The sequence below is a fragment of the Neopelma chrysocephalum genome, unplaced genomic scaffold (assembly GCF_003984885.1).
Source record: "Neopelma chrysocephalum unplaced genomic scaffold, ASM398488v2 Primary Assembly neopelma1_23b, whole genome shotgun sequence".
NCBI classification, from domain to species: Eukaryota; Metazoa; Chordata; class Aves; order Passeriformes; family Pipridae; genus Neopelma; species Neopelma chrysocephalum.
This window is the reverse complement of record NW_020897692.1, coordinates 7,856,078-7,876,762: the sequence shown is the minus strand read 5'-3', so window position 1 is coordinate 7,876,762 and position 20,685 is coordinate 7,856,078. Positions and strand designations below refer to the sequence as shown.

The window sequence follows — 20,685 nt, the reverse complement described above, 5'->3', positions numbered from 1 at the left end:
ATAAACGAAGAGACATGAACAGATAATTGGCATGCCTCCACCTATGTTTTTAAAGGCAAATTTTCTCTTCAAGAATCATTCTTGCCCTTTGTTCTCAGGTCAGAAGAGATGTCTTTGCACTACTAACATTTTTGGCTTGGAATCTGCTCAGTGTCAATGGGGTCTTGGAAGAGCTGTTACCTCATTTCCATGAACCATTAGATGATGTGTGGTGACTAAGGCTTTGAATACGACCACCCAGCTACTATTCGTTGCTCGCTCAAAAAGCGTATCAGCCATCTGAGGAATATTGACGTTTGTTTCATTAGTTGCTTGGATCAAGTCTGTAGGAGAGAGAAAAGGAAGGCATTAGGTGCTACAAATAAGAGAAAAAGGTTTGCAGCACGGTCAAGTTCTCAGACCACCAGGCTGCAGGCCGTGGTTTTGACAAACAGTAAGTTCAGTGCTTACATTCCACATTAGAAAAACAAAACGAAACAACACACTGGTCTAACTCTTCCATCCAACGATACTAGTTTTCCAACAAGTCTGTCCTGAGCTATGAGCAAACATTTCTCCATCTTTATCCCAGATGAAGTTAGGGTGCACAACATCACATAACCCTAAAGCTTGCAGGTTTTCCAGTTAACTGTGGCAGTTCACTACCGCTGGGTTAGAGAACTAAGTGTTATTGAATTCTTCACTTACAGGTAATACGGCAAGCACACTGAACCCAGTCACATCAGCCACAAGACATATCACCAGCAACAGATACTCTAGTCATCCCAGAGGTTAGTTTCATCAGCAAGCTCCAGCACACCTTCTAGGGTCTCTACAGACCCAGACAGCAGAAGATTGCATTCAGACATGCATTAAGACCTCTTCAACAGCAGGAAAGAGCACAAGGACAGACATTAGTTTATACTGAAGAATAACAGTCTTCTGCAAGCAACTGCACCTTACATAGAAGAAATAAGACATTTGACTGCTATAGGGAACAAAAATAAAATACAGCTTTGTGTCCTATACATTAGAAAGGTATAGACTTGTACAGAGGAATGCATGAAATTAAGTTAAGTAGTTAAACAGCACGGCAGCAAGCTTTCTACTAGCATCTATATTACACACGTACTGACAGGATCTGTGATTTACTACATCACCTGTTACCTACAGACTCTTGCTAGGCAGCCAGCAATTACCTTATACAAGCTATTACCTATTTTTGAGACATGGCTGGAAACTGCATACTGCAACTGCATGACCAAAACCCATGTGATGCCAGACATAGCCCTAGCAAGACCAAGAGATGACTTCATGCAACACAAAGAACACAGAATACAGACCTAATTGTAGGGCTGAGGCTTAAAGTGTGAAGACCTGAGTAAAAAAAGTTAAACAGTTTAACTACTAGACTAAGCAATATCTGTGTCACTGATGAAAATGCTCATCTTTCAGTTTCCCTTAGAGGAATCATTTTTAACGATATCTTCCCCACCCCCAGACTAGAAATTTTCATCCAACTACTCAAGTCATTCAGTGTTGACAGATATTCTACCTTAAAAGAAGACAGGCATTCTGTGACTGATCCTTGCATACCTTAACTATGCGAGTCTGCTGTAAACACTCTACAGGAGTTCAATTCACTTGGGCAGTAGGGTCACCATTATGCAGACTTCCTTTCCTTCCCCTACATAATACCACATCATGGAGAGCTCCTAGAAGTGTAAAGTCAAGGTTCAGACTGATTCTGCGTCTGCAGGGCAGGAAGAGTCCAGAGGACAGGTCCGTCTAAACAGATTGATGAGTCACATCAGCTATTGAGACACACCTGATGTGTTCAGAAATCCACACTGCTGTACCAGATGCATTCAAAAGTTTAGGTTTAGTTTATTTCCTTGTTGTGGTTTGTTGGGTTTTTTTAATTCATGACAAGTGATCTTATGGGTATTTTTAATTCTATTACACAGACCTATTCAAGCTCAGTCAGAAGCTTGGGAAAACTGCAGTGCTTGAGTTTAAATTTGTCTTTTGTATGGCCATAAAAAAGCTGCAAGTTGTCTTCAGTTTCAGGCCAAGGGAAATATTTTCTGTAATGAGACAGGAGTTAAAAATTTTGTGAACTGTTCACCCAGTTTGAATTTAATATATTTGTTGTCATGGTGGTTTTTTGTCTTGGTTATGGATGTTGGTTTTGAGTTTTTTTCAGAACACCTTCTGAAATGTAAGGTTGACTTCTATAACCTAGTAATATTACCCTTGGAGGAGGCAGTTCTGCAAAGTATTACAGTAGGAAAGCCATGATATTGAATGACAGCAGCCGAAGCTCACAGAGCTGCAACAATTCTCCTTGATCTTGTTGTACAAACAGCCCAATAATCTTTTATTCTGTGCTGCTGATTAATGCATTATAGAAGACAGCAGTTTGTAAAAGCCTAGAAGCAAGTCACAAGTGGTTTGCTCACTGTTTACCCCGTTCAGAGGTTTTACAGCAGATGACAGCATTTGTCTTCAATATAAGGAAACATTCATCAAATTTGGAAGCTTTTAGTCCTAGGTTTCAGTATGTGGCTCTCTATGGAAGACACTTAAACTGTGTATTCCATCGATGGATGTTAGATAATAAAACCTCAGAGGAGTCCACCCACAGCCATGCTGGCAATGGAGACTACAAGGCACTACTATATGCTTCCACAGCACTGCTTCTAAAGTCAGTCAGTCATTTCTGCCTCCTCTCCAAACTGCTGGAGGGTACAGCATCTCAGTCTGCAGCTCTGAATGTTTTAGGACATGAGTAATTATAGTGTGCCAAATAGAGAGGCATGATTAAATTTAAGCCTACTACTTCCAGTGCACAGAAAAGAACTAAACCATGCATGAAGATGTCACTCATCATCTGAGTGCAGAAAAAGGAGACTGGGAGGTGTATGGGGGGGTAATTCTTGCAGAGGTGTTTTCCATCTAGCCACGCCACAAAGATAAGGTACTCAAGTTTCCCAGGTTTCTTTCCCCAATACCACAGAGTTTCAGCTTAAACATCAATCATCAGCATCTGGAACAACTCACCAACATGGCTAACTTAACAAACTGAGCAGCAGAGTTTGGTGGCTAATCTAAATTTTAAAATAAGACTTGGAAAAAATAATTTTACTTCAGTGTGGTAAGGAAGAATAGGTATAAGGAAAGAGAAAGCATATACAAGAAATAACATAGAAAGTATATTTTCAAAAGATACAGATTCAAACCTTTACTGGTTGGACAGAAACTTAGTTTTCAAAATGGATGATGAATTTTAATCTTCCAAGGAAATCACAGGCATATATGTTAATACAAAATAGATAATATTAAGAAGTAACAGATGAAGAACAGCCCAACAGAAGCCATAAGAAACAATCTTACAAAGTTGATTCCATCTGGGGCACACAAGCAGGGCAAAAAAAAATTAAAGGTACCCTTCTGAAGTTTATGGTACTGCAGCCATCCAGTACAGTGGCAGCTAATCCCCAAACCCAAACACTGAGCTCAAATACAAATTTCAAGCAGAGTAAGCAATCAGGAATCATACTGCAGTAGCAGCAAGTGCTTTCACTGTGATCGTCATAGAAGGAAATAGTTGGAGAATGAAGAACTTATATACCCTTCATTTGAATCCATTTGTTTACTGTGGGACTAAATTATAACTGCCAGATCATAGTACATGATTTCTCCTATTTCCTTTCTTCATATTTTGTATCTGCTATTTTGAATACTTATTAAGTCTAGGGATCCTTGTTTAAATTATAAGTTGAACTTCAGTATTCTTTGTTAAGTTTTGAGATGCAAAACCAATGCACATAGAAGAAATATGTGGCTATCAATTCTTTGGCACCATAACTGAAATCTAAATACCAGTCTTTAGACTATTTGACAGACCAGCTTTTTGACCCAGGCTTAAAACATCTGCAACCTAATTAGGGAATGGAAGTAAAGCTACAGTATAATTAATATCTTCATTAACCAAAAGACAAACCTGTCAAATTGAGAAAGATTGGTGGAGGGTTCAGTGAGGAAGACTGAAGTAAGTCAAGATACCTCAGACCACTAAAAGAAGATGTGACTAGCTTTAGTGTTTGTTAAGCTCATAAGACCAAAAAGAAAAAAAAAAGAGACCAGCAAGAAAGTTTTGGAATTTCAGACTCCTTCAGTCTCATTAAAAACTAGTTTCTAGTTTTGAGACTTTGGGGTTTTTTTAGATGAGAGAGATTATACAACTTCATTTTGTTGTGGGTTTTTTTTCCCCCCTCAATTCTTTAATAAACAGACCTGGGATTTCCCAGTTCAAAATTATTATTCACAATTTACATTTCAGTACGCAGAGTAAGAGCAGCAGAGCACAAGACCTCTCTGCTCAGAGGGGTATCAGTGTCAACTTAAGAGCAGCTGTCATTCCCTACTGAATTAACACACAAGCTGCCTCAGCATCTGAGCTGTGTCATACATTCAGTTCCTAAACTTTGCCAAATCTCTCTGACAGTTACCCCCTTACAGACCTTCCTCACTATTATACTGAATGCTACAATAGTCTTCAGAAGGTTTTTTTCTTGCTTATAGGTATTTAAATAATGCCTCGGACCTATGGAAAGGAAAATGCACGGTTGTTCTAATACCAAACTAGTCAAGAACAGAAACAAGAGGCTTAAAGTAAGAGTTTACAAGCTTCAACCAAAAAAAAATTAAATAGGCAATCACCAGTACAAGTCTTCCCTTACAAGATACAGAACTGCATCAAGAAGCTACTAACAGCGTTGTGCTAATCAATGCAAGGCCTGAACTTCCAGGTCTAGAAAAGATCATAAACAAAGGTCTACAAAACAGTACTGGAAAGCAGAACAAAGCAACCAGTTTCTGCTTCTACAATAATTTTTCATGAGAACATTAGATGATTTTAATGCTATTGGCTTTGATTATCAAACAATTCCACAAAAATAGAGCTGGGAATTTATTTGCAGGGTTGAAGCTTACCACCTATTCTTTTCATCTCCACATGCATCTTAATTTGGTTTGTAACACCCCAACCAGAACAGAAGTTCATGCTATCTCCTCCTTCCTCCCCAAAAGTCTGCCTCAAGGGTTCTACATCCCATCTTGACCCCGCAAGCCTACCGTTTATCAAAGTCCAGCATCTTTCAGGTATTGCCTTGGCACTTCCATGCCTATGCTAACTCAACAAATCAAAATACAATCTTCCATTGGGCACATGCTCTCAAGGCACTATGAAGACTTTCCCAGCAATGGAGCATTAGCCCTAAGGGGACTGCCGCCTCTTCTCTCCAGCCTTACTTAAAGACCTCCTCCTTCCAAAATATATCTCAGACTCTTGTGAGGACAAATACTTGCTGCAGTTTGAGAAGTCAAGGCAGTCAGCCTTTGAACCACACAACAGCACCCCCCACAAAGACAAGCTTTAATATACAATTTCTTCACCTCTGCCTACTCACAGGCATACTCACATTACCTGTATTATCAAGTGTTTTGCAGAACCTATCAATCACATGAAGAGTCTGTGGAGAGACAGGGCAAATGACTGAGTACCAGCAAATTTCTCTTGGAGTGTCCTCCAGTTTCTCAAACTGAGAGTTTAATTAGCCTTAGAATCATCTTATTATCTCTCTGTTCCTTTTAAAATACAACAGTGCACCACCTCCTATATCATCAATTAGCTGTTTTGAAACAAAGCAAAAGATAAACTGCCCACAAATGTTGGTGATTTTATTCCAAAGCACTTCCACACAGTTTGTATCCTTCCTTAACCAACATACCAAGGCGAGACATTTGGCTTTAAGTCATCTGCAAAAACCATTCCAGATCATTAGCAGTATTAAACCAGTTATGTTAGATATGTGTCCCTTTTGGTCCTTAATTATTTATACACATGGTTTTTCTTCCTGAGACGTTCAGTTTCAGCTCTCTTGGAAAGAGGAAAATAAAAGCCAACTGTCCAGTGGTCTTCTGCTGGAGATCTGAAAGGGTGCAATCAAGGCAGCTGTCTCTCTAAGTACACAAATAATGAGGGAAAAGTGTGATTGTACTGTGTTAAAAAAATAAGTCTTGCCATAAGGAACTCCTTCAAATTCCATGAAGTATGAATATTTTTTTACTTAAAAAGTTCCCAGAACTTACAGCTCCACTGCCTCCGGGGGGAACAGTGTGCACTACCTTTAGTGTTTACACTGGAGTTCTCTCCTTGAGACTACTACAACTGAAAGATGGCATTCAGACCAGCTGCAGAAGCTCAATTTAAGCAGCAGTCGTTAGGGGTTTAAGTATGGTCTTTAAGATAGTTAATTAATTAGCAATGAATATATTTTATGAACAAAGTCCAAAACCTTGCTGACTTCCACGATCCAACTAGTCAGAAGAATAAAAGGTTCAATTTTACTCAGGAATTACATACCTGGAACAACAAAAGATAAGTAACACAAACTTTCTGGTACAAACTTACTATGGAAAGCAGCATTTTAGCCTCACACAATTTAAGCCAGAACACTAAACAAAGGGGAAAAGGCCCCAAGGTCCAAGAATGCTACCTGCTTTCTTCCCAACTACAGCCACCACAGCTTTTTTTAAGCAGCTTCGCTATAGGAAAAGTATTAGTTATTAAGCATGGAATCTTTTTCCCTGTCCAAAGTAGTAAGAAGCTCAATCTTGAACCACATTTGTATAAAATTCACTCACTTTGAATACCAAAGAAGTTGTCTCAGGCAAGAATAGAAGTTCAGCAAAGCAGAGGAAAGATGAGAAACCACTGCTTTAACTTTCCCTTCCTCTCACTCAGAGAACCCATTCCAAATCTTTCCACACAAATTCTGCTCCACAACTAGCTCAACAGAAATATGCATTTTTCTGCTCAAAGACAAGAACTGAGCAGTTCTGCTTATGTTGATATGAAACACCAAGTAATTCTGGAGATAGATGTGCCACTCTATTTTATTGATCTACTCCAAAGATGAGCTGAGCCACAAATCCACATGGCACTACCTTTTTTTTGCAGAGCTCTTAATAGTTAAAGATAGGCAAAATTATATTTACATTTGGTGGACACCAACCAATGGTTGTAAGGTTAAAATATCAAAGCAGTTGAGTTGGAGAAATGCTATTTCCCATCCTATTGTAATATGGCATCTTAGATGCCAAACTCTAGAGGAGGAAGGGACAAGGAAAAAACCCTACTAACTTTACAAGTAGCATTTGACCAATAACTTGCATGAAAAGGAACTTTTATCCTGTATGGCAAATCTCAGACCTCATTCTACATTTCAGTCAGTACTTCCAACCTGGAAGCCTTGACCAAAATACACATTAATTCAGAGAAGAAACATGAAACTGCAGCCACCAGCCAATCTTCCGGCAAGCCTTTAAAGCATTTATTGAATTTCCTCTAAGGAATGGAATTGTTCTCTCCATCCATGCAAACATTAAAGTGACAGTCCTGCTGCATCATAGCTCCTATTGCAAACAACAAAGCAAGTTTAAAGGTGTTATAGAGTTGAAAGATTATTGCTTAGAAGGATAAAAGTCAGTAAGATCTACTTAAATGACAACTGTCAATTGCCTATTGACACTAGGCACATCCACAACTGGATACCAGGATTCCAGCTGTGGCCTGTGATTATCCTTCCATGAAGGTGACTAACCCCTGTTGATAGTATCAATTCATAACTCTTATCACTTGGCTGCTTACAGGAATATTAGTAACAGTACTAACTGCAGCTTTCATCCAGACAGTACAGCTACACTAGAAACACAAGGATTTCATGTTTGCCACAGCAGCATTGGGACATTTACTGTAATCTTTGCACTACAGCATTTTCTAATCAGCCTTTACATGCTGGGCTGATCTCACACTCCAAACACATCTGGCAGAAAGTGGTAATCAACTGAGCCACGGTGTGTGAGCTATTTCAGTGTCCGCACTGCTGTTCACTTTTATTCTAAGAAGAATTCTACCCCCAAATGATCTGCTTTCCTCAGAAAACCATTTGGTTTTAATAAACTTGTAGAAATGAAGCTGTTACTAGCCTATCAACTCTGTCCAGAACAGCAATTTGAAATCCACTACAAATATGAATGAGACCAAAAATATATTGAAAGGAGCCTGATGCTTCAGCTGCCCTACTTAGATGTTACACATTGGGAATACATGAAAAAAACCAAACTTGGGTGGGGATGAGACAACGTGCAAGCAACTTCAGTGGCATGGTGATTAGTTACAGCCTGTATGCTGGAAACAGGTCAGTTGAGTAGGCAGGCTCAACAGGTCCCTGTTTTTCCTACTCCCTCAGCAGAATTATTCTCAGAGACCATTTTTTTTTGTCAGTGGATGTCACATGATGACACAACCTGAAATTCTTAACTAGGAATGAAATGCCCACAACCATGCAGGCAGTCCCGTTGAAAACATGGACATATCTGCAGCAGAAAGAAACAAAGCGTAATGCAAACCTCTCCATACAGCCAGTGCAACAGTATGACCTCCCGGAAGCACACTGAAGCAGCCGTAACTAAGCGGCAAGTACTTTATAACATGGTTAGCATCGTTTCAATCCATTTCTTCTTGTATCTATGTATCTACAATAAAGAAACAAAAAGACCATAAGAGTTCCTAAAATCAGATGGCTGCCTCATATGTTAATGCTGTGTGTTAAAACAGGGTTGTTTTACAAACTGACTGATGCCCTTCACAATTAGACACTGCTTTACTGTCTCCTTGATAAAAAAATAAAGTAAAATATGAAACCAAATGTGCAATTCCTTTATGTCCATTCCCCTGTACTGCATTAGTTAAACAATATTCTTTGCTTCTGCCACACAGACAGGCAAGTTTAAGTCTGAATAATTTTGAAAAAACTAACATCTATTACCAATAGGCTTTACTCTTCAACATGAGTCAGCAGCCTTTCACATACTGCAAGTTTCTTAATGTTAAAAAAAAAAATCTGTTAATTTCAATGGACCGTCCACCTGAGAGACAGAAGATGCAGTTAGGACTACTACCATTTAAAAAAAGCTGACAGTAGTAAGTTGCTATCAACAGTTCAAAGTCACCAAGGCTTCTGGATGATGCATTTGCAAGTGGCATTGGAAGCCTCCTATTAAGCTATTGATGAGTGGGGAAGTTGGAATGCATCACGTAGGCTCGCGTCCAGGCAGCAAAGCTTTGTGTAGAGTCAGATCTCTAGACTGGAACACCCAGAAGTGTCGATTAAACTCCGAAGCATGATATGGAGCATTATATTTGAAAGGTGGCTTCTCATAATACTGACTAAGCAACTGCCAGCTCCCCGATAAACAAGAAGCATCTCTTTAAACTTACCTATTCCAAACATAGCAAACTTTGCCTGCTAACACTCTTGCCATTCACAAACAACAAAGCAATCTGAAGTTGAAATCAAGCTTAGCAAAATCAGAAAGACTGTACGTGGCGTAGAATGAAATATAAGAAAGTCACAGGCAAGGGTCACATATAAAAATACCATTGTTTCACATGCCAGCAACAAAACATCACCCATGATAAAATGTACATGTTTTGAAAACACTGGCACACTAGATATGCTGACTTGCTTATGGCTTGCTGTCCCTTAGCAAAATGTACATTCTCCTATTAATAGGTTTACATAAAGCTATAAAACTTAGATTAAGAGTGATAGGTACAATACTTTGGATTGCAGAAGCACGCAACAAAATCCAAAGCCAAATCTCCATTTAAAAGGTTAGATTTTAAAACTCTGGGGTTGCTAAAGAACTGATGCAATGATATGTTAAAGCTCTTGTCTACATTCAACCTATATGTAATGAGAAACAGCAGCCTTTAGAGCCAGGAAACAGGCCAGCTGGCTTCCCCCTTTCATACAAGTCCCTGAAACAAGAAGTGAGAGTCCTTGTGAAAACAGTTTGAACTCCCACTTAAGTGCATCCATGTTCAATTATGGACACCCTAGCTAGTGCAGTCCTGCACTGTGGCAAGATAACTGTTCACTGCCTTATTTTGAGGACCTTCCTCTAAACTTGTAAACTTGCACACGTTTAAAAAATGTGGGCGACAAGTCAGCATGTTTTATTCATGCTTTGAGCAGTCATGTCTTTCTCTCACTTCTGTGAAGGACCATTTTAGAACATTCTGTAAACTACCAGAGTGACTTAAGAGATATAACAAAACTATGCCAGAGGCACTGGGAGCCTGCCAGGCACTGCAGGCTAACCCCTGACCATCTGGCATGGAAGCACCCGCTGCCATTGTGTCATCCACGCTCGTGCCATGCCAAGAGTCAGTTTGAAGTGAAGGGCTATACTGTCAGTAGTCGAGTCACAGTCTTGTCCTACCTCTTTAGGACAGAAAAGTTTAAGACAATTTCTTGAAAAGACATGTAGAATAATCTTAGCTCAAGTGGACCAAACTCTCCAATCTACCCTTACAGGTGTTTCACATCTCAGCCATAACCCAGTCTCCTAAATACCGTGAGACAATGAGCAAAGAACATTGCTTTCTTTTTCATTCCTTCTTTGAGGCAGTAAAGCAACCTTGGCAAAGCAGACGGCTCAACTGTTTTGTTAGAGCTCTATGGCCCAACTGCAACACAGGATTTCCTGCTGCTTGCTTTCTACCTGTTGTAACTTTGTATATTGGCTTATGACCAAAAGGAGTTGATTGCCACGAGTCAGACCCAAGCTGCAGACATGTCCTGTCAGCAACCTGCAGTTCTCAGTCCACATGAGAGGCAGGGGTTGCTTTCTTGGTGGTCTTCAAGCATTATCATGTCTATGTACTCACAAAATCTCCTCTACAAAAAATATAGTAACACATTTGAGTTTTATCAATAGCCAGAAAAAACAGGCTCTAGGAAAGGCAACCAACTGACATGCTGCCTCAGTTCAAATGCCAAAAGTAAAAATTACATAAATACGCAATATCAGCATAGCACCAGGACCTTTTAGCATCCAATCCCTTTCACTAAATTAAGATACAATCTAAAGCAAAGCACGAGATTACATAATCCAGGGCAGGAAGGAGGAAGAGAAGGGTATTTAGATTTGGCTTGCCCAGAAGTCAGTAATATTGTGCACTGCCATTTCCTATACTATGCCTACAACTAAGCTGCAAGCCTCAGATGCCCAGTGGATGCCCCATCTACCAGCAGCCTAGAAAATACTGTTCTACTATTCCACCTACATTCATTTCAAGGCTGATGTCCAACAGCACTTGTGAAGCTAGTCCAGATGGCTAGTATATTCCCTCTCCTAGCGAACTACAACTCTCAACTACTTCAGCAAATGTGTTTCACAACCTGAAGAGAAGACTTTATGAGCACAAGCAAAACGTGTTATATATTGATCTTGAGTGTTTTCAACCAGCTCTGCAGAAGTAAATGTGATCAAAATAGCATGATTAAAAGCATTAAAAACTGGCTTAGGGGTCTAGTATATACTTTGCAAGATTCCAGAAAAAGCAGGCTTTACCATACTCTGCAAAGTGACAAGTTAGCCCCTGCCAAATATTCCAGTTGTCTTCTATCAATTGGCAACATCTGGTTTATTCAGGTTAATTTAAGCCACTAGCTCTCATGCAAACGAAATTTTGGACAGAAGGAAAATCATGCAGCCATGCTGAATCTGATGGGGTGGGATACTCTAATATCAGCTTACCAATGAAGCTTCACACCGCAATCTTGCTGATACTGCTGACTCAGGGGAATGAAAGTACTGCTGCAAACCCTGTGCTACAGATCACTGCCTGTAAAGCTACTAGGAAGGTTTCTTCTATTGTATCCTTTAGTTTGAGTTCAGGGTTTAGCCCTGTGCCAGGTGACCCATTCTTTTCTTTATATGTCCTGCGCTGAGACTCAGCCCCTGGCTTGCTTTATTCCTTGCTTGTTTCCATGGTATTTGAAACCCCTCTGTCCAAACCAACATCTGCATGCCATGTTCAAGCTTGGAATTCAAGGTTCATCAGACACTCACTGGTGAGACTCTAGTATTCCCCTTAGGCACACAGCAGAACTTATGCTTTTCCACCCTTACCAGCATCCTGATCTGTGCCTTGAAAAGAAGCTCCAAAAAGGAACAGAGCATGTTAACTTAATCATACTGTTTGGTACCACTGACTCATTTTTAGGCTATAGAAGGGCTAAAGGAAGGGATATAATGTCATCCCTCCACAGCCAATTTTTCCCCACCTCCAGAAATACTGGAGCCAGCTCCTTCAGCAATACTGTATGCCCACAGCTGACTGAGGAAGGTCTACCCCTTTCTTTCCTTCAGGACCAGGTGGTATACTGGGTGCACATGGCAAGGTTTTGGTAGCAGTGGAGGATGATGCAGCTGTGACTGCTGAGAATAGAGGTCTCTTCCACATGCCGCAGGGGATATCTGTTCCAGCATCATGGAGTACCTCCTGCTCCACCTCTAACCTTGGTGTTCCCTCTGCCATTTCTTTTTCCCTCTTCCTCTGCCTATCCAGTGTTTTTTGCCTTAAGTTTGTTTCACTTGAGATTCCACAAGCTTGGTGGATAGGCTCAGCTGTGTATTGCAGTGGATCCATCATGGAGCTGGCTGTGTCTGGCACAGAGCATGTCCTGGTCTCTTCTCACAGAGGCCAGCCTTGCAGCCAAAAACATGTCATGGACAACCAGTACTGAGGAAAGGTAAGCAGGTCAGGAAGAGCAAAGCAATCTTGAGAATCTTGAGCAGTGACAAAAAAATACTAGAAGCAGGGGTGCCTCTGTTATATTACCATTTCTTCAAAAGCGGGAACTAAGAGAATAGAAAATTCTCCCCTGGCTACCAAATTCTCAATCCAGCAAGAAGCATGGAAAATAAATAGCATATAAAATGTTTTATGCCCTTCAAAATTATCCTGTCATCTACTCTTAAGCACTTCAGAGGATTCTTCACATGGTAGAGACACAGAAGCATGGACTGATCCCACCCACAGAGCATTTTATTGGAGACTTCACAGAATTCCTCAGTAGTGGGACAGGTCCATGTAAGGCAGGCACAGAAGACAAAGGGTTTAAGAATGAGGCTGGGAAACCAGAGGCACAGATCAAATCAAACCACAGGAAATCAAACTGCAGACTTTTGTTGTTGTTTATAAGTTGTTCAATTGCTGTCACCCAAGATCTAAGGGAGTAACACTAAGAGACTATTATGAAACATACTCAGCTACTAAAGAGAAGTGATTAAAACTATGCTCTGGTCACTGTCATCCAGATCATCTCATAAATAGCTACTCCATTATCAAGGTCTACTAATGGAAGTCAATACAACAGAAAGACCTGAGTTGCCACAGAATTTGTCATCCACGACCTTGACAAAGCATGTTTAACAGAAGGATCTTGCTTACTCTTGAAAAAGTCTAAGAATACCTGCCCTCAGCTGAGGAAATGACAAGGGGAGGGTAGGTAGGACTAGTCCATCTATCAAGTTACACTGCTTAGATGAAAAAAAGTTTAATATTACACTGCCTACCCACTTTTCTGTTCCCTCATCCTCCCTTTTCCTTTCCTTAGGCATTGCACCATAAGATAACCTAAAGACAGAACAGCTGAGATGCACAAGACCAAGTGATCCTGCCCATGTTTCAACATTCATATCTTAACATGAATTTAAATTTCTACCCTGATTCAAACATATTTTGAAGAATTATTGGTTAGCTTAGTCTTAGCTTAATTAAAAGAGCAGCCTTCTCTTGGTATTACACATGCCTTAGAAGCAGTATGGGGCTGGGAGGGAATTGAAAGTTAATGCCACTTAAATACTCAAAGAATCTTTCTTATTAGCTCCCCTTACCCATGAAAGACATTTTTACTCCTATTCAGGAACCTACATGCCTCCAAATGAAGTGTGTCTTCAATACTGTTTCGGGAAAGGACATGGGAGAAGCCCAAAGAAACAAAGAGCTATTCCACAGAAAGATTGATGAAAAGTCCTTACACAAAAATAAATCATTAATGAATTAAAGAAAATTGCTTGCTTGGGATTTTTTTTCTTTTCAGGTGTGAGAACGATTCACTGGGGTGACAGAGAAGTTCACAGTTTAAAATTCACCTTAGCTATGACAACAAAAACCAAGACACAGTATTCCAGCTGATCTTCAATGGTAACTTTAAAAAAAGTCAGTTCTCTCATACATAGAAGCTGTGACAAATTACTGCAATACAAGATACAGTGAGACATACAAAAACAATTTCATTAGTAAGAGGTGAAGGATTAAGCCCAGTATGTACAGGGACTGTGTTCTTGGCAATTTTCTTGAATATACTTCCACAGCTGTAAACACTGTCAGCTGGACTGCAGAGCAATGCAGTACATCTGCGCTACTCCCACTAGGAAAGGGCCCCAAGTGCCAACAGACTTGGAACACTCCTCAAATCACTTCAACAGCAAACAACTTCTGAAATATGCATCCAAGTTAACCTTATGCTCTAACCTACCAAGTTAACAGTCACTGAAGTCTAGGGACTCAAGACAGCTCCATTGATCTCCACCTCTCCCAAAAGACAGCGACAGACATATTCCTCAGGAATGAGACAGAGGCAACTTCATCTTTACTGAGCCTAGGCAAAAAGGTTCATTTTGGTCCATTGCTTTTGGTCAACAGATATTTCTCTTTAAACAGCAGAGACCATAGCGATTCAAACTTGTTAGATCAATCCCACAGTTTGCAGAAGAAAGGTAGAAACACTGCAGGAAAAAAAGTGTCTGTATAAGCAAAATACTGACATCAGCCCTGCAGTTTAGTTACTATCATGAATTAAACTATAAACTTGCTTTTAGAGCCTTTGTTTGCCAGCTACATACAAACATTAAAAATTAGACTTAGGATGGAAATATGTTACAACAGATACACAGGTCATCTCTCCACAGCCACAGATAATTGAATCCTGATCTTCATCTGCTATGTTTCCACTTCTTACAAACATCTCCCACCTCTTGATCAGGCCTCTAGAAGGGCCTTCTACCTTATGAGAATTATTTTGAAGAAGTAAGAAGGCACCATGTGGTCTTTTTAGAACATACACTCCATAACTTCCTCCTGTTGCAAAGAAATTCACTCAACAAAACCAGTCAAGGAAAATCCCAGCCATTTTTAACATTTTCAGAAAGAGGAATCTGTTACAACCAACTGCAGATGTAACAACCTCACTGGTTTTCAATTCACTTCCCTAAATGAAAGCCTGATGGTCTGTTTCTGAGTGAGATCCTCTATAAAAGGACCAAGTTCAGATCTACCTACTTTTCCCTTATCTATCATGTATTTTCACATTTTAAAGTCATTTCCCTTCTCCAAAAGCACCTCCCTGTTCATACCATCAGTCATCCCCATTTGAGACTGTACTTGTCCCACACAACCCTCAGTGAAGCCTTAATACATTTTTCAGAACTATTCTGAGTGAAACTTCAATGCTGTGCCCTAGGATTGTCTTTCCAGTAGAATTATCAGTTTATATATCCATATGCCTTATTCACCCACTCTGCAATGGCCCTTCTCACTGCATCAAAATAAAGTTGCTAATAACCACTTCTTCGTGGGAAAACTTTCTTCATTTGCTGTATCTAATTGTAATCTAGTTAACACAACATGGTTAGCTGAGGGATATAAATCCATATCATTCTGGTGACTTTAAGACAACTTTAAGATGACAACATTTTGGTTAAGTCCAAAATGGTCATAGCTTTAACATATCAACTGTCCCAAACCATCAGAGCAGTCCAGATTTACATTCTTTTTCTCCCCACAGGAATTTGAGAAGCACATTTAATGCCATCTTGCACTAATTCCAGCAGTTGCTGCAAATTGACTAGTATGAGAGTGGAGTTCAAGAAAACGGTAAATCTTGCTGAGCATATGATAGAAACCTAATGATTCTTCAGTACTTCTTTACATGACCAGCCTGTGCAGCACCCAGAGCCCATGCCAAAGGACAGAAGCATCTATATTGAAGTCTGTATTTGAAAACCTTTGTTGACCTCACCAAGGCTTTTGATACTGTGAGCAGAAAAGGTCTTTGGCAGATTTTGGAATGCTTAGGTTGTCCCCCCAAGTTCCTAAAATGATCATCTCATTCCATGATGATCAACACGGCCAAGTCAGATATGGCAATGCACTTTCTGAGCCCTTTCTAATAACTAATGGAGTGAAACAAGGCTGCGTTCTCGCACTAACCCTATTCACAGTCTTTTTCAGCATGATGCTCCAAAGGGCCACGGCAGACCTCGATGATCAGGATGGTATCTACATTCTATACTGTACTGATGGAAGCCTATTCAACCTAAGGCGACTGAAGGCCCATACTAAGATCTTAAACCATCTTGTCCGGGAGCTGCTCCATGCTGATGACACTGCCCTTGTTGCCCACACAGAAGCAGCCCTGCAGCGTTTAACATCCTGCTTTGCAGACGCTGCTGAGCTCTTTGGGCTGGAAGTCAGCTTAAAGAAGACAGAAGTTCTCTATCAACCTGCACCTCAGGAAGTCTTCCATCATCCCCATATCACCATTGGCGAATCAGAGCTCAAATCAGTCCAGCAGTTTAATTACCTCAGTAGCCTCATCTCCTCGGACGGTAAGATTGACGGGGAGATAGGCAACAGGTTAGCAAAGGCATATAGTGCCTTTGGAAAGCTTTATAAAAGAGTTTGGTGAAATAAACGCTTGAAGAAAAGTACCAAGATCAGTGTTTACAGAGCCATTGTGCTGTCTACTCTCTTATATGGATCTGAATCATGGGTCATCTACCGCCACCACCTGTGACTCCTAGAACGCTTCCATCAACGCTGTCTCCGCACAATCCTAAACATCCACTGGTCAGATTATGTGACTAACACGTCTGTTCTAGATCAAGCAGCAATCACAAGTATTGAGGCCATGTTACTGAGAACACAGCTGCGCTGGGCAGGGCACGTCTCCAGGATGAAGGACCACTGCCTCCCTAAGATCTTGCTTTATGGTGAACTTGCCACCGGCTCCCACATGAGAGGAGCCCAAAGAGAAGATACAAGGACTCCCTGAAACAACATCTCAGCCTTGGCCATACTGATCAACATAACTGGTCTACTCTGGCCTCAAATCGGGAGGTCTGGAGACACACCATCTATAACGCTGCTGATGCTTTTGAGAAAGCACACAGGATCACTCTCGAGGAGAAAAGACAATGCAGAAAGAATCGAGCCTTGCAGAATATACCACCTAAGGAGTCTTTCTGATGTGCCTTTTGCAACCGGTCATGCCTATCTTGTATTGGCCTTTTTAGCCACCAGCGTGCTTGTAACAAATGTGGGTAGAGCCCTTCCCAAATCTTCGTTCGTGAAGCCTAGCCATGATGATTTGAAAACTATGCATGTACAGAAAAACACACAAAAGTGAACACTTAGCAGCTCAGCTTTTGTTCACAGAAGACATTAACTCTGTTCTTTCCTCCCTTCCTCACACTCATGCACTCATACCCAAATCTTTATTCCTAAGAGTAAGCTCCCTCTAAGTAATACTCAGGAGAAAACCTATATCAAAGAAACAAACAAAAAAACCCGAAACCAAACCAAAACACCCCACACTTTTTATCTATAATCTTCCTATAACCCTCTGGAACTAATATCTTCTGCAGAAAACATATGAGAGCAGACTTCATTGTATCCTATCCTTACAGAACTACTTAATTCAAGTTAAATAGTTGATCTCTCAATTTAATTTACAAAGCCCAATTCCTAAGCAGGGGAGTAGAAGAGGGGTTGTGTGACATGACACCTGGCTACTAAAACACTAACAAAAATACGGAGTTCCCTAAGGACACAGAACCCCAATACCAATACTAGAATTACAGCCCTTCATAAAGCATCACTCCAACCATCACTCCCTGCTACCTAAAGTTTTAGTCATCTAAATCCTTTGTACCTTGACTTAAAACGTATTGTAAGGCATTGGCTAGTTTTATCTTTCCTTCTCCACATCTTCAAATGCTACTTATCCAATTTGCAATGCACTTAGCCACATGGTTTACATCTACCTCCACTTAGCAGCATATCTCCTGTATGCATGTGTGCATTGCTCTTTCAGAGGATGAACTTGTAATTTACTGTCTTATTACAATATATAAAGCCCATTTTAACACTTGCTCACAAGACATATGTCAGAGTTCAAGAAATTGCCTATCAATTCACAGTTATGAGGACATGCCTAAGGTTTGAGAGTCTGATAATATTTTTTCTTTTAAAACATGAATTTGATTTTCATTTATAGTCCACAAATTTTGAACATGCATATCTGCCACAGACAAGATTCTGTCCTTAATCATACCAGATAGTTAAACTCTGAACTGTTATATACAGATTGGAAAACAGAAGGAAAAATAAGCACGGATGTATCTTCACAGGAAATTATAATTTCTCTTCCTCTTGTTTGTCTGACATGCAGGTACATATGAAATTGCACAGAATGCTATTGGCTTCTGTCTCTACTACACTCACTTTCTGAAATAGTAATATTAGCACCAATATCCAAACACAGACCCTTTAGAGTCCTTAATATAGCACTGGTAGGTTATTTCAACCTCTCTTTAATCCTACCTATTCCAGATAGTATGTGTATATATGTGTGTTTATATATATATATATATATATACATACACAGAGACACAACATGAATATTTTAAATACATGAGCTACACCTTTTTTTAGCTAAAGCTTTAAGTAACAGTTACAGTAGGACAGTCCAGACACAACCTACAGATTAAAGTGTCCACAGCTACCAAACAACAATATAGGAGAGATATCAATAACCAAGATGATTTTTTTTAAATCTACAAGAAAACAAGACAGAATACATGATTTTATAACTGATGATCTATTTAAACATTTTAGACCCAAGTCAGTCTTCAATCAATGCTGCTCACATCAGCATTTCTTGGCCATATAAACAAGAATATTTAGATATAGTGAAATACCAGCATACCATTTGTCACTTTGAGGGTTAGCTACAAAGTCAACAGAACTGAAATCTGCAAGTATTTTCCAGAAGTAATACTACCTCCTTTTAACAAATACAGCATCATCAGAATTGTACTTACAAACACCTGCACCAGCATTACTTATTAATGGCCAGCAGCCAAGAGACTGCCTGGTATAAAACCTGCTGATCTTTACTTGAAAGTATTTCTTACCATGTCCAAAAAACCATGGGAAACCCACTTAATTTTAGACAGTAAAACCCGCTGTTGATCTGCCAAGTTCAGTGCTGGACAGAATTACTATTGGTAAACAGGGCTAGTTAACATCACGCAACTAAATTCTTTCACCATTTTACTACTTGGTGACTCCAAGCAGGGACTGACAGTTGAAATGAAATTGTCAAGACAAACCATCACTAGCTCATTGTTTTTTAATAAATGTTTTGCCTTCAACCTTGTTTCCTGGCTAAACTAGCTAACGTCAGTCCAGAATACATCATAAATCTATGAGATAAAGCCACCAGCATCTTCAATAAAACATTATGGAAACAATTGAGCAGCTCAAGAAGTTGCTGTCAGATATTTGGGACCTCAGCAACAGCCCTTAAGCCCTCCAAAGGTTGTCCCAATCTATGGCACAGCATTATCCCAGTGCCTTGCCATTTAAGCCCACCATCATCTAAACCTCTTCAGAAGTCTGCTGTGGAGATGGCCACACTCCTACCAGTGCTTGGCCAGCTCTGGACATAGCATTTACGCATACCTCAGCCTAGCTTAATCCTGAGCGAAGCAGGCAGTGACAAGCGTGTGTCCATTTTGCCCTGTGTCCAATCCCCTCCCCTCTTTCCAAGCCCTTGCTCCACAAGGCACTCTTTGCACTGTCTTCCTAGATAAAAGGCGAGAGGTCATGAGAAAAAAAAATGGCCGAAAGAGCAGTATTATGCAATAAGAGAAGAAATGCAATAATAACTCATCCTCTCCTGGAGATTTCCCATCACTCTTACGCTCTGCAAGCTGGATTACAGCAAGAGTGACAGCCAGCTGGCTCAAAGGCCCACCAAAGCACCCTGCGGGCAGGCTCCTCAGCCCCGGGCCATTGCTGGGGAAACAAAAAGGGATGCTCACAGTCCAGGTGCTTTTTCTTGGGCCCCATCACTTCATGCGTGGTGGCTTTGCAGACGGCTCTGGCTACGGCTGATCCCGTAACGCTGTACTGAGCAGCTGCGATGCGATCTGTCAGCGTCTGACCCGACATCTTCGAACGGCGTGCTGGCTGCTGCCTCCTCTGCAGGGGCGGAAAACACGGGAGGGGAACGGGAGATCCCAGGTTTATCGCCGGGGGTAGGCACGGCAGAGACACGCACAGGCAGGGGCACACAGACACACGCACAATGGTCCCTCGGGCAGCCCGGCCCCTCCCGAGGCGCAGACCCCCCGCCCCGTTGTGTAAACCTCTGCCTAGCTGGAAGCCGCCTGGGGCAGAAAGAAGGGTATTTTAGGCGTTGCAAGGAACGGATGAAGGAGAAATAATGACGGCAGCTGAAGGAGGCTGCACACAAATAACGTTCAAGCCCCCGGGACAGGGGGAAAGGAACCCCTCCCGCACCTGCCCCGGCAGTGCCCGCCCCAGGAGCCGGCCCCGCGGAGGAACCACCGCCGCGCCCCGGCCCCGCTGCAGCGCCCGCCCCGCCGCCTCTTCGATGGGAGATTATGGCACCGTTGCGCCATGTTATG

At 41.0% G+C, this 20,685-nt stretch overlaps 1 protein-coding gene across 5 annotated transcripts in view; it reads right to left on the bottom strand.

The window, feature by feature from the left end:
• Positions 1-20,236, bottom strand: part of SNAP91 (synaptosome associated protein 91) — a 67,250-nt gene extending 47,014 nt beyond the window's left edge. For all 5 annotated transcript variants that reach the window (XM_027696265.1, XM_027696272.1, XM_027696290.1 and 2 more), the window contains exons 1-2: positions 20,077-20,236; positions 181-323 (exon numbers count right to left, since the gene is read on the bottom strand). In XM_027696265.1, coding sequence (XP_027552066.1) covers positions 181-323; positions 20,077-20,206 — 273 coding nt within the window. In that variant the 5' untranslated portion in view covers positions 20,207-20,236. The remainder of the gene's footprint in view (positions 1-180; positions 324-20,076) is intronic.
• Between the last annotated feature and the right edge of the window lie 449 nt (positions 20,237-20,685).